This window comes from Pavona decussata, unplaced genomic scaffold, assembly GCF_977016875.1.
Source record: "Pavona decussata unplaced genomic scaffold, jaPavDecu1.1 SCAFFOLD_3, whole genome shotgun sequence".
In the NCBI taxonomy this organism is placed as follows: domain Eukaryota; kingdom Metazoa; phylum Cnidaria; class Anthozoa; order Scleractinia; family Agariciidae; genus Pavona; species Pavona decussata.
Window position 1 is genome coordinate 922,196 of NW_028145427.1, and position 12,805 is coordinate 935,000.

Sequence of the window (12,805 nt, forward strand, 5' to 3'; positions counted from 1 at the left end):
AGTCATCATTTCCTTCATCTTGTGATCTGTCAAGGTACTGATATTGTTTGGAGAATTAAGATTCTGATCACTATGTGGGCTTAAATAGTAAAAGGCTGCAATCCATCAGAAATAAAGGAGAAATAAATAAACAAATGGCACATAAAAATAAAAATAATAATGCATTTCCATGACAAAAAATTCACCATCAGGTAAACAATACAACATACTATTTGAATACAACATTATGACACATTGTATTTGAGTTTGCTGATGCATTTTAATAACTGGAACAGAATTTCACCATGGCACGCATTTATAAATGTAGATACTGATGAATATGCCAGTAAAATGCATAACCTCACCATGAAGACAAATGCCGACCACTGGAACAGAATACCATATGCACCTAACTCCACTTCTCCAAACGTCCCTTTTAAAAAGAAAATACAAAAGAGTGGAATTAACACAGACAACTGAAGGCTAATGTCAGATGTCAGCTAGACATATAAGTCTGCTTCATTTTTGTGGTATGGGCTTGTTTGATCACAATACTGTGCCTGTTGAATGGGTTGTTATCAAAACCTACTATGATTAAATTTGAAGCTTGATTTTATGTAGATCGACATAAATTTGCCTCAAAACTTGTTTGGGCAAGCACATTAAAACATTTCCTGTTTGTGTTAAAACAATTTAACAATCAACCAAATTTGCATAGTTCTCTTGTTTCAGTTGCTTGAGTTGCAGCGTTACCATTTGCACATACATGTATGTGAAGTCTAGCTGGACAAGACAATACAAAGAAAAGTACTGCCTATCATTAGTAAAATTGAACCACTGACACTGAGTCAAGTATTATACTGAAAGTAATTATAATATTATAACCCTCTTATTTGTTCTAATAAATGGTCTTATAGGGCAAAAGCCCTGTGAAATTCCTTGGGAGATTTTAGACAGCCAGTTTTAACAAAAGGAGACACAATTAAGAAAAATATAAACGTCTTAATCTTTCCAACTTTAGACAAAGGTAAAGTGCTGGTTTTAAAAGTTAACATTTTTACACCCTTTCTTTTCTTAATTTCTGTAGCTCGCAATGGATCTAGCGAGCAGTGACATCGTGAGCCATAAGAAACGCAGGCACATTCACTTTTCTAATTTGCATAATTTTAGCATCACTTCACGCACGTGACCTGAGGAAAAAAGCACAACTGCTTGCAATCTAAAACCCCAGCTGAGTGGACATCAAGTGAACTTGTATAATCAAAAGATGGTTTCAAGCTCCCTGGTGATTTGACTGATGGTTCAATGAAGTCATGAGGATGTTAATTAGGCCTTGATGTTACTGGCTGTAAAAAATGATTGATGCATATATTATATGTTAGAATATAAGCCAATTGCTCTGCACCAGTTGATCACTGCGAATAATTCATAGATATACAACTGTACCTGCTAAAAAGGCTCCAACTTCAAAGCTCCACCACTCAATACAAATCATCACCATCCCTGATATGGCAAGTTTGAAAAACTGTCCCCAGTCTAACAGACTTTCAGTGGTCCAACCTACAAAATCAATAAGTTGTATGTACAGTATTACCCGTAGTATATACCACACATTAGTGAATAGTGACTTTCGAGTGCGCTGATTAGCTATCCCCAAGGTGATAAGCCAAGTACTATTTACCTCCGAGCAGCCAAAGAGAAACAAGATGGCTTCCCATTTCGCCACGTGTGTCCATATTGCCCGCCATCTTGAGTTTTCGCTGTACGGTGGAGGTATTACCATAAATAGATTCTGAGCTTTTATTAAAATTTATTGGGTATTTCCCACACTTACCTCTCGGCATTGCCATGTCAATTTTATGCTTTTCTTTGACAACCTTTGTCGAAATCACTTTGAAATATACATGTATGTAATTTTCTCAGTTTTGAATTTTCATCATCATCATCATAATTTGTGATCATGATCACAATAATAATCATAACAAAAAAAATATGGTCTATCACAATGCATCCCTGTGACAGCTGTATTTAATAACTACTACTTAAAATCACAAATCTGATGCATCTGTTTACCCTTTAACTCCTTATATCAAAGTATTTTATTCTTTGGCTGACTCAAAGTATTAGGAAATCATCATAATTAACTTAAGTGATGATTAATAATAAATACTGTTAGACTAATGCAATACCAGAGTTCATGACCCTTAATTAAGAAATAAATGAATCATGCAGATTTAAAGTCACCTGGCCAAGTTTCTTTATGCAACTTGAACACATTCATGTAGGCTAACAGCAGTAAAAACATAATAAACGTCGACAGAGCCCAGCTGATGGCTACACCACTGTCAAGAGAAGGAAATGCCACAATAATTGATTTCATATCAATACTTATTAATGTGATACAGTGACCTTGATTTAATCTGGACAAACTGTGAATCACAAATTTACAGTAAGGTTTTTCCTCGATTTAATTAATCATGTCAGCAGATGGTTGAAAAAAATCCACTTCAATCACCATGCAAGATTTAGGCACAAATAAGGTTCCTTTTTGAGGAAACTGTTTCAAGAAACTAATTTGTAGTAACCACAATGTTAGCATCGTTTTTTTGACTTACTACCTTGTCTGCTGCTCAGTTTGAGAAAACAAATGGTAATAAATGTTACATTAATACTATTCTACTCAAGACATTACATTCCTCTTACTAACCGAGTTTGAGGTCCATACCATGAGTTATGGACCAAGATTTTCCTGTTGATTTAAGGCCCAAGGACAAAGTGCGCAGGCCATATTTCAACATGAAAAAACAAGGACCCATAAAGTACGGTACAGACCAAGAAAACAAGGTTCGTAAGTTCTTTATGTATACATGTATCTCTGAGGTTAATCAGGCACATGGGAAAAGAACAACTTTCAAATTTAGCGGGCTGCACAGTAAAATATGGCCGGCATAATTGACCAATCACACTGCGCGTACTAAGTTAACTGAGAGATATAATAATAAAAGCAAAAAACACACCAACCACAAGGGACACATACATTGTATTTTTTAAACCTCACATATGCTTACCTGAAACCCAACTTAAAAACCAGGACCATCAGAGAACTCAACCCAATTTGAATGCCATTAGAGACTGCACCAACATAAAGGATTGGTTTAACAATCCCCTACAAAGAAAACAAAATATCAAAACATTACTAAGGGTGGTAATTGTGTGCATGACACTTAGGGCCAAGTCAAGCTGATCTTTTATCCTTTCTTGGAAATAAGACTTTCAAAACTCATTAATGATTGATGAGCAGAAAACAAAGAAACCCACCGACTCTGACTTCAGGTGGTTCGGAAAAGTGATCTCAATTTTCATAAAAACACCTCAAAGTTGGTTAAAACAAAAAAATTGATTGCACGTCATTTTTTTCAACACACTTCTCAAGGTGTTTGGAAATTGGATGAAACAGTCTTCCCTATGTTTGATATACCAGTATTATGTCCCCGTTTCACTACATTTTTATTGTTTCAATTGATCTAATTACAAAAATTCCTTTTTATATTTTTCAATTGTCCAAATAACCAAAATGTCCATTATTTATTATACATTACAATGTGAGCCAGGGAGTCTTTAAAGCAGGATAATAAATTATTCAGCTTTAATTTGACAATGCAACAGCAACAGAGGAAAACATGGTCAGATAAATAAATGACTGTTTATATGGTAGCTTACACATGAGACAGTACAAAGTGACAGATGAATGATATTTGTTGTTAATAATAATAATAATAAAGTGTGGATTTAGTGTGTAAAGGACTAGCTGCTTAATGGCAAATTACAGTGTCATCACACAATCTTGAAAAGTTGTCGCACATTCTCTGCACTCAGGAGAGGAAGTTTGTTGGCCTTTCCTCATCCCTATGTAATCAACAGGCAGCCAACAGGAAATTTTAAGCACACTATGGAAAAACCTGTGGTTTGTCAATGGTAATTGAAATGTTGGGATTCCTGTGGTTTTAATAGAATTTTGGTAACCAGACCAGCAGCCTTCTCATATTCAAAGAAATATACTTTTTAAAATTGGGCCAAAAATACAATTTTGTACACTTCCCCCTAAAAAATTTATTACAATAATTTTAAAAAAATACTGACCCCCCTTGTCACATTAATTAAATAAACTCATACCTGTGTCTGTAAATATCTTTGCAGCAATAAATAGAGAAAACTTCCCTTTAAAAAGAAACAAATAATAAAGTCTAAAATTAATTTCATTTTTAAAGATGAACCAGTAAAAGCAGGACACATTTTTTTTATTAATTTTTTTATTAGTTTTCCACAACACCAACATTTACAATGATAAACACTACGTAGACTACTTATGACAATTACGACAGTGACAATCTGTTCTATTTGAACTAACTCATGTTAGTATAAATCTACTAGTGTTCTATCACGGAATGCCATTCTCTGATTGGCTACGCTACTCGCTATCTATTCTGTGATAGATAGTGAGTAGCGGTTTTTAACAAAATGGCGGCCGCTTCATCGCGTTTTCAAAGCGTCTGCGATGAGGAAATAGATAAATTACTTGTTTAGTTTTGAACAACTAGTAGATTTATAGTAAAACAATTAAATTATTCGCTCTCGATTTCTATGCATGACAGTTGATTTGGGCTTCGCCCTCATCAACCATCACGCAATAGAAATCTCGAGCTCATAATCTAATGGTTAAATAATCCCGGTATACCTTAAGACATACAATACTTATAATACGTATGCTGCCGACTCTACAAAAAAAAATTGACGATACTTACAATACTTGCAATGCATGTTCTGATTGAAGCAGGACCCATGATGCAACATCACATGCAATACTAAGAACAATATCACATGTCCACTGACCCTGGAAATTACTCCACCCAACATTTCAAAGACAAAATGAAGGAGTTTTGTACAAGGTTGACACACCCTGGCACCTTTGTTGGGTGCCATGTACATCGCACATGTATATCATTCCATGTCTCATGTAGCCCCAACCATTATTTAATAATAAGTTAAGAATTTAAGCTAGTTATAGGTGGAGCTATCAATGTTATCATCATCATCATCATCATCACCATCATCATCATCATTATCATCAATATCTTTATTACTAAGGTTAAGGTTTAAGGTTAAGGTTTTTATTATTATGCACTATTTCAATGGTTTACAACAAAAGGAAATTACAATATATAAGAAAAGTAACATAAAGACGGCATTAAATTACATAAATGTGAAAAGTAAAATGTGTGCAGTGACCATACTTACTATTGAAGCAGGAAGACATATAAGGACAAACTCTTGTGCTAAACTGTTGAAAAAATACGAAGTAATATTTAAGATGTTACAGATTTCAAGTATTTGGCAGGATGACTGTGTCTTTGTATCAGAGTTAGTACCAATACAATATCTACCAAAGACCAGGGGTGCACTCCATTTAGCCAAATTGTCCCCCAGGAAATTCCAGAAAAGTTTCATATCAAATGGAAAACTTTTTTTCCATTTGCTCCAAACTTGCAAAATTGTGCAGTTCCAGGAAAAAAATCCACACCCACCCCAAGTAAGGTCATCAGAAATTCCTAGGGGGAGGGGGGTCTTAAAAGCCAAAATTTTAGAAGCAAAGCATGATGCTAAAGTAGAATTTCCTAGTGGGGGGGGGGGGGATACAAAACAAAAAACCTTCTGTGGGGAGAGTATGAATACTTTCTGGAACTGCACAATCTCATTGGTAGATCAAAAAACTCACATGATGGAACAAGAAGACAACAAGGTGGAAATGCAAATTTTGTGCATATTTCTGTTGTGACTGCTCCCTAAAAATGTTAGGCCCTTTAAAATGAGAGCCTGTAGTTTTTATTATTTTCAATGGATCCTAAATAAAGAGAAAATAGCTGTCCAAAATATTTTTTGGCATTCTGCGGTGTTTTTGTCCTGAAGTTGATTTAAAGTTCCTACTTGAGGCACACCCTTCGGAGTTGACCAAGTACATGGGCTCCTCCAACTTAGACAAGTAATGTATCTGCTGCTACCATCCATGTATGTGTAGGTGATGATACAATCACAGCATTTAAGATCAAACAAATGGTATAGACATTAGAGAAGAAGAAATTATTATAAAATATTGAATTCATACTTACCGTGCAACACTCTCTTTCTGATGCGCCATCAACAAAAGCAACTCGGTGTTTATCCATAATATCCATGTGAGGGTGCAACTTATCCCTAAAATCCACACTCCTCTCTGTAGCACCACACCAACAAGGCGATAATTCTTTGCTCCGAAGGCTTGAGAGCACAACGTTTCCACAGCAGAACCCAAACCAATGTACAAAGAAGTTCCCGTAACATTGATGAATGCGAGAGCTAATGCTCCAGCTGCTAATTCCACTTCCCCAAGACGTCCCGCAAAAAACAAGGTTATCATAGATACCAAGTGGTAGAAGAAGTAAGAGAGGACTGTTGGCCAAGCTAAAGTACACAGCTCTTTGATTTCTTTCCCTGTACTTGCAGACAACAATTTTCCAAGACAACCATTGTGTACGCTGCAAACTTTATTTGACTTTGATTGCCTGATATGAACTTGGAAATCAGATGGATCTTTGGACCACTGTGCATTTTCTGCATCATCAACCATCTTGTTTCTGCAAGTGCTGAATATCAACCTGACAATCAGCAAATTTGAGAAATTAACTATTTGCAATTAAAACAGAAAATAGTGCACCAAATTTTTGCTTCAAGCAGATGTACAAGGCCATGAAACATTCCTGTTTGAGTGTGCCATTTTATAAATAAAATACTGAAATGTTCAAATTCAGACCTTGTCTATGTCCATTAATTTCTCACACTGATCCATGTTGCATGATTTTGGGGATATTATTAGGTACTTTTTTAACTTGTACATCTAGCCTCAACAGAAAGGCTAGAATTATTTCGAATTTTTATATACCTAGACTTTCACTTAACAAAACAAGCACTGTGATCGGTTGATTCTTGGTCATGTGCCCCTGATCAAATACAAATGTATCCCGATCGGGATACAATTCCGCAGTTGTTGCCCTCTCAGTTGTTTGTTTGTTCGTTTTGCTGTGATTGTTGAAGGGAAAGTCTTAATGTAATAACAAAGCACTTAATGTATGGTCCCTCCTGAAAACTAATTAGGTTTGTTTTCCCTCAAGTCCTGATGGGAAGTACTCTTGGGAAAACAAAACTAACTGTTTCCTGAGGGACCATGCATTAGGTGTATACTATTCTCATCTATCTGCTAATTGTTTCAAGAAAATATAAACACGAACCTCAGGTTTACCGTTTCCCGTAAACGCAATTCTAAATCTCTCTGATGTTGTTCTGTTTATTATGCTAGTAAGGCCCAGTTCAGATGCCAAACTTTTCATGAGCCAAACTTAATTCAAATTAAGGTCGGCCCAAATCACGAAAATCCGACCTTATGATTCAGACGCCAAACTCAATTAGCCGAACTTAATTTACTTGAAGCAAAACCAATCGAAATGTGAGCGTTTTTTTTTTTTTTTTAATTTTTTTATTTGAAACATGTTATAATAATTTATGCATTAGGTTCGGCTCATGAAAAGTTCGACATCTGAATCAAAGCCGTTCCAAAGCCAAAATTCCCAGCTGAGCCTGAGGCGGGAAGAACAGTAACTGATTCAGACGCCGAACTTTTCATGTACTTAATTCAAGGTATTAGGTTCGGCTCATGAAAAGTTCGGCGTCTGAACCGGGCCTAAGTCGTGCATTTAATTTTTACTTTTCTATGTAACCTTTCATGAGATAAATTATACTACAGTCGAACCTCTACTAGCAGCCACCTCTCCACAACGGCCACCTCTCTACAACGGCCACATTTTTTTGTCCCGGCGGACAGTCCATACATTAGCTCTTGTTTAAACCTCTCTACAACGGCAACGGCCACTAAAGTGCGTCCCCAACTGCCAAAATAACCTCTCGACAACGGCCAGTACAGTTCTTTTCTGGAAAAACCTTTTTTGATAAACTGATCCAGTAATCGACATTTGTCTTCGGAACATTACGTTTCTGTATCCATTTTAATGATATACGTATTTTGATTGTGTTCCATTTATATGCTGCAGTAAGCATAAATTGCCTACAATAATATAGCGAATGTTGCGAACCTTCCTCATTTCGTCTTGATAACATTTTGATTCAAAACATTATTTACGTTTTATTGTGTATTTTGTCTACATATATACTATTTAAGATTGGATTGCCGTTGTAGGCTACAGTAAGCATGAACTTGGCACAATAAACATGTTGTACTTCCCGAAAAAAAGGTGTCATATTACACCCCTACCTCCCCATAACGGCCACCTCTCCACAACGGCCACTTTCTTCTGTCCCCAAGGTGGCCGTTGTAGAGAGGTTCAACTGTATAAGCTTACTTCTTTCACCACCCCATAACAGCTGGATTCAAAACAAGTTTTAAGTGTGGTGTCATGCATGCATAACAGGGCTGTCAACCTCACACATCAACAAATATAGAGAATATGACTTCCCCGGCCAGCAATAACAAAGCACCTTACAGAGGCGTTGCATCAAGCCCAAATCACGGGGTTCCGTGAGGGGGGGGGGGGGCATACACAAATAGGACCAGAAACAATGCTACACATTTCAGATTTTCTTATCACAAAATCGAGACTATGACAAATAGCAAAGTTGGTCAATTAACCGGGAGATTACAGACGTAAATATGGAGAAACCGGCTCAAATTCTGCAGATTACAGACATAATCTGGAGACCGGGAGATACGGCTAAAAATCTGGAGATTACAGACATAAATCTGGAGACCAGGAGATACGGTTCAAAGACTGGAGACTCCCAGATTATCCGGGAGAGTTGACAGCCCTGACAGCATATGAGTCAGGTAAAGAAACTATACACGCTTGCATCCAGTGCGGGGTTTTCACCGTGGCTATGTTGGAAGAACAGATCGAACAAGAACGCATATTATTTCCCAAAGGAAAATCATTTTATTGTTTTGCTACTCCAATATGGCCGCCGTGAAAACCCTTCACGAGCACAAGTTATTTGCATGTACAAGTTAAATGGCGGGTTCGTGAAGTTTGAATCTCTGGACAAATTAAAAAAAAATTAAAACGAACTACAAAAATATGAAACAATTGGTAAAAAGCAACCACCTGCGAGCAATATTGTAGTCCTGTCGTGTTTTGATCCGTAACTAATCAGGTAAATAGCTAATATTTCGTTGGCTCTCCACTGTAGAAAAGGGCGATCTTAAAATTTCTACCAGATTAGCATTTTAAACTAAGTCTGTTGTCTTTTGTTTTGTTTTTTTAATTTACCGCTCACCTTGGTCAAATTCCTCTGTGTGCGCAATGGTGAAAAATTGAAAGTTTATAGAGCTACTGCGAGTCCCGTGAGTTCCTCCTGATTCTTCAGCTTCTTCACCTTTCATCTGTGGATTGCGCTGTGATCAGCAAAAAAAAAACAGAATAATTCCATGCGTCGTTAGCATAATTTGTACTTTGCTGTCATCAACAACAAAAGATACAGACAAATTACCTGAGTGAACCGGCATGGACCAAGATGGCGGCTACTTGGACAAAGACCCTGGGGAGGGTGGATGTAACAGTACCTGTTGTCCTTGTCTGTGTAACCCGTATTGGTAATATAATGCAATCCTTGCGTAATCGCTTTCATCACTAGCTTTCAAATTATCCATAACCAGGACGTAAAATTTTGGGTGTACGTTGTGCGGTGGCTTGCATACCCTTATACGCCGGAGAAATTACTAAAATTAGTTGTTTTCCCCCACTCTGGGACCAGAGCCGATGAGGATATCGGGCTGGCTTTACCTAAAAGCCGGAATCAGGAATCCGGAATCCGGAATCCGGAGTCCGGAATCCGGAATGCAAAAAATAAAAATTCGTCGAAATGAAAAATTTCAACGAAGGTTAAAATCACTTGGGGGACAGTTTTTATAGCTCTTGAAAAATTATAATATCAGTCAGGAGCCCAGTGAAATTTTCAAAAGTTTTCCTAAGATTTCAATTGCTGCAGTTAAGCCTATGGCGTTTATTCTAAGGCTGTCCCTTTAAAGCGTAAAGCTTTAAAACACACCAGGCTCCACGTAAATTTGGGTCATGTTAGAAATAAACTATTAACTAATATGAATTGTTAGTATAAAATATGACGCCCTACTCTGCTGCTGTTTATTGTACACCTTTGTTTGTTGATTTGGTATAAAATATATCAATTATTAGCCGAAAAACGCAGCAACAGGTCTTTCGTCAGTTGTCAGTACCAGCGAGTATAAATGTCAGTTGTCGGTTAAATTTTATGCTATTTGTCAGTTGTCAGTTAAAATTTTGGCTATTTGTCAGTTGTCAGTTAACCCCATCCAGACCCTCTTTCGCCAATTTTCCTTGGCCGAATCCGTTTTTTTAAAAATGGTATGAAAAGTTTGGTGTTAAAACGTTTTTTTTTTTTTGTATAGTTATGATCCGTTGCGATTAGCACGATCTTAGAATAGAATAGAATAGACTGTTTATTCAAAAATGCATCGCAGTCATTAGACTGAATTGCGTATTTTACAGAGAAATATATAAATAGGTAAATGTTAAAACTAATTACAAACACATGTACATGATATAAAAATATAAGTATCTAATGGGATTAAAATATGTATGGTTACTAGCTATATACTACGCGTTGTTTGTCGCTAGGCATCTTTTGACATTGCATACACAAAGGACTGTCTAAAGTGGTCTGTGCGCGAACATGGTTTATAACACCGTATTCACAAATGGCGGATGCGCGGGAAAAAACTGGCACTAGGCATCAAAACGAGGCGTTTTAGGATAAACAAAAAATAATTTGCCTGCGAGTACAAGCTCACAGAGAGACTATTTAGCAGATAAGCTCTTAAACAGCAAGTTTTTCAGATCTCTGGTTTTATTCCGAACGAGAGAGGTCTATTGTTTCTTGGTTCGTTTCTTGTAGCAATCCTAAATGCAAAATAGACAATCACGGAAACAAATCGGTTAGAGTTTTTGTTTCCGAAGGATTCAACTTTCGAGCGCAGATGGATAGAGATACTACCGGAAGTTTGTTTGGTATGTCTTTCGGAATCCGAAGGTGAGATTGGTCTTGAAGGAAGCAAAATTAACATATAAAAGGATGCATTTCTAACGAGAGTTGCGTGATCAACTTCGTATCGGACGTTCCGAGCGCGAGAGAGACTACAACCATTTGTCTAAACCGCTGTAATACCAAGAAAAAAAAGACGAAGACAACAACGAAAAGACGTGAAGGATGTGGAGAGAAACGGCTGGACGAATAATTTAAAAAGAAGCAACAGATGAACCAAAACTTGTCTGTTTCGATTCATTTATATCGTAGCCGTACTGTAAACAACAAGCAGAGAATGCAGTCCCCTCAAAATTCATAATTTGTTAAATCACTCAAGTCATCAAAATCCAACTGTTTAATAATGGAACAAGCTCAGAAGGAACATTTCTTGCCTGAATGAGAAAATTGTATTCCGTGAAACAGGGACTAGAGAACACAGCATTGTGGCTTTTTAACCGACATTTCGGTTGAAATCATTAAAGATTCGCATACTTAATTAGGTAATTTGTCAGAATTAGATTATCGTATTTCGCTTTACACTGGGTTCCTAAACTTGTCATTCCTTATAATGCAGTTACAATATAACGCATTTGAGAGTGACATTCCTGAATTTCCTTGCAGGATCGTTTTCTTAAAATTGATACCTTACTTCCAGTAGTTCCTCTTGACTTTGGCAACTGCCACATTTTCAATGACTTGCATGAATCATGGCCAATTTTGCGATGATATGCATGATATCTTTTTTATTTCGGGGAAAAAGCGCCTAAAATGTACCGAAATATTTAAGTCTTGGCTCACATATTGCTTCCTTAGTTAAACTTTTCTTTCAGTAGCTTCCCTCACCTCCTTTTGTTTTCGTTTTTTAGGCATTAGAGCTGTTCACAATAGTAGGAGTCGGTTTTTGTAGCTTTTGTGATCGGAACTTCCGAGTAGTAATCACCACGCAACCCTCTTTGGAACTGCGCCCGTTTGTAGATTCATTTTCTTTCCTTCGAAACCTGTTTTAATTCCCTTTCCAAAAAATACATTGAATAAACCTTTGTGGCTCCTGCTAGAGTGAAGATCTTTCTAACAACTTTTCATATTTTCTGTAGACATTACACTCGAAGGTTTGAAACACAATCTAACTCAGTTTTTTCCTGTGTCTAGTTTGCATTTGAGATTGCTACAAGAAGCCAACCAATAAATAATAAACACTACAACTTGAACTCGTTCGGACTAAGTGATCAGAAAAACTCAATTTTCAAAAACTCAGCACTTATCGACCCTCTAGAAGCTTACATTCGCTGGAAATTTATTTTGTTTATCCTAAAACGCCTCGTTTTGATGCGTAGTGCCAGTCTTTTCCGCGCATGTCCGCCATTTGTGAATACGGTGTATAGCTAGTAAATTCGTGCAATCAAATTCAATTGCGCGAGCGTGCTTCATATTGTGCACGCTGATGACGTCAGCAAACAAATGCCTCGAGAACTCGGTGAGCGACTTTCTCCATTTTGCATTCAAAAACGGGAGAAATCTTCAGCAAAACGTTTAACTACAGATGACAACAAGGGAACCAGCTGATGAAGAAGCTCTTCCCACTTTTTCTTTGGGATTGGAGTTTTTAACTCCCGAAAAAAACCTAAAGAAAAGGAAAAAAGAGAACAAGGCCCGTGACATCGTGTCTCGCAAA

The 12,805-nt window shown here is 37.0% G+C and overlaps 1 protein-coding gene across 2 annotated transcripts in view; it reads right to left on the reverse strand.

The window, feature by feature from the left end:
* The window catches only part of LOC146489773 (multidrug and toxin extrusion protein 2-like), a 254,166-nt gene that overhangs the window by 10,045 nt on the left and 231,316 nt on the right, over window positions 1–12,805 (reverse strand). Inside the window, exons 1-9 of one of the 2 annotated variants that reach the window (XM_085099614.1) lie at window positions 9,565–9,652; window positions 9,352–9,469; window positions 6,144–6,668; window positions 5,275–5,317; window positions 4,153–4,197; window positions 3,048–3,145; window positions 2,224–2,321; window positions 1,426–1,539; window positions 345–412 (exon numbers count right to left, since the gene is read on the reverse strand). In XM_085099614.1, coding sequence (XP_084955740.1) covers window positions 345–412; window positions 1,426–1,539; window positions 2,224–2,321; window positions 3,048–3,145; window positions 4,153–4,197; window positions 5,275–5,317; window positions 6,144–6,640 — 963 coding nt within the window. In that variant the 5' untranslated portion in view covers window positions 6,641–6,668; window positions 9,352–9,469; window positions 9,565–9,652. Of the gene's footprint in view, window positions 1–344; window positions 413–1,425; window positions 1,540–2,223; window positions 2,322–3,047; window positions 3,146–4,152; window positions 4,198–5,274; window positions 5,318–6,143; window positions 6,697–9,351; window positions 9,470–9,564; window positions 9,653–12,805 lie in introns of those variants that run through there. The other variant, XM_085099561.1, reaches the window with a different exon arrangement.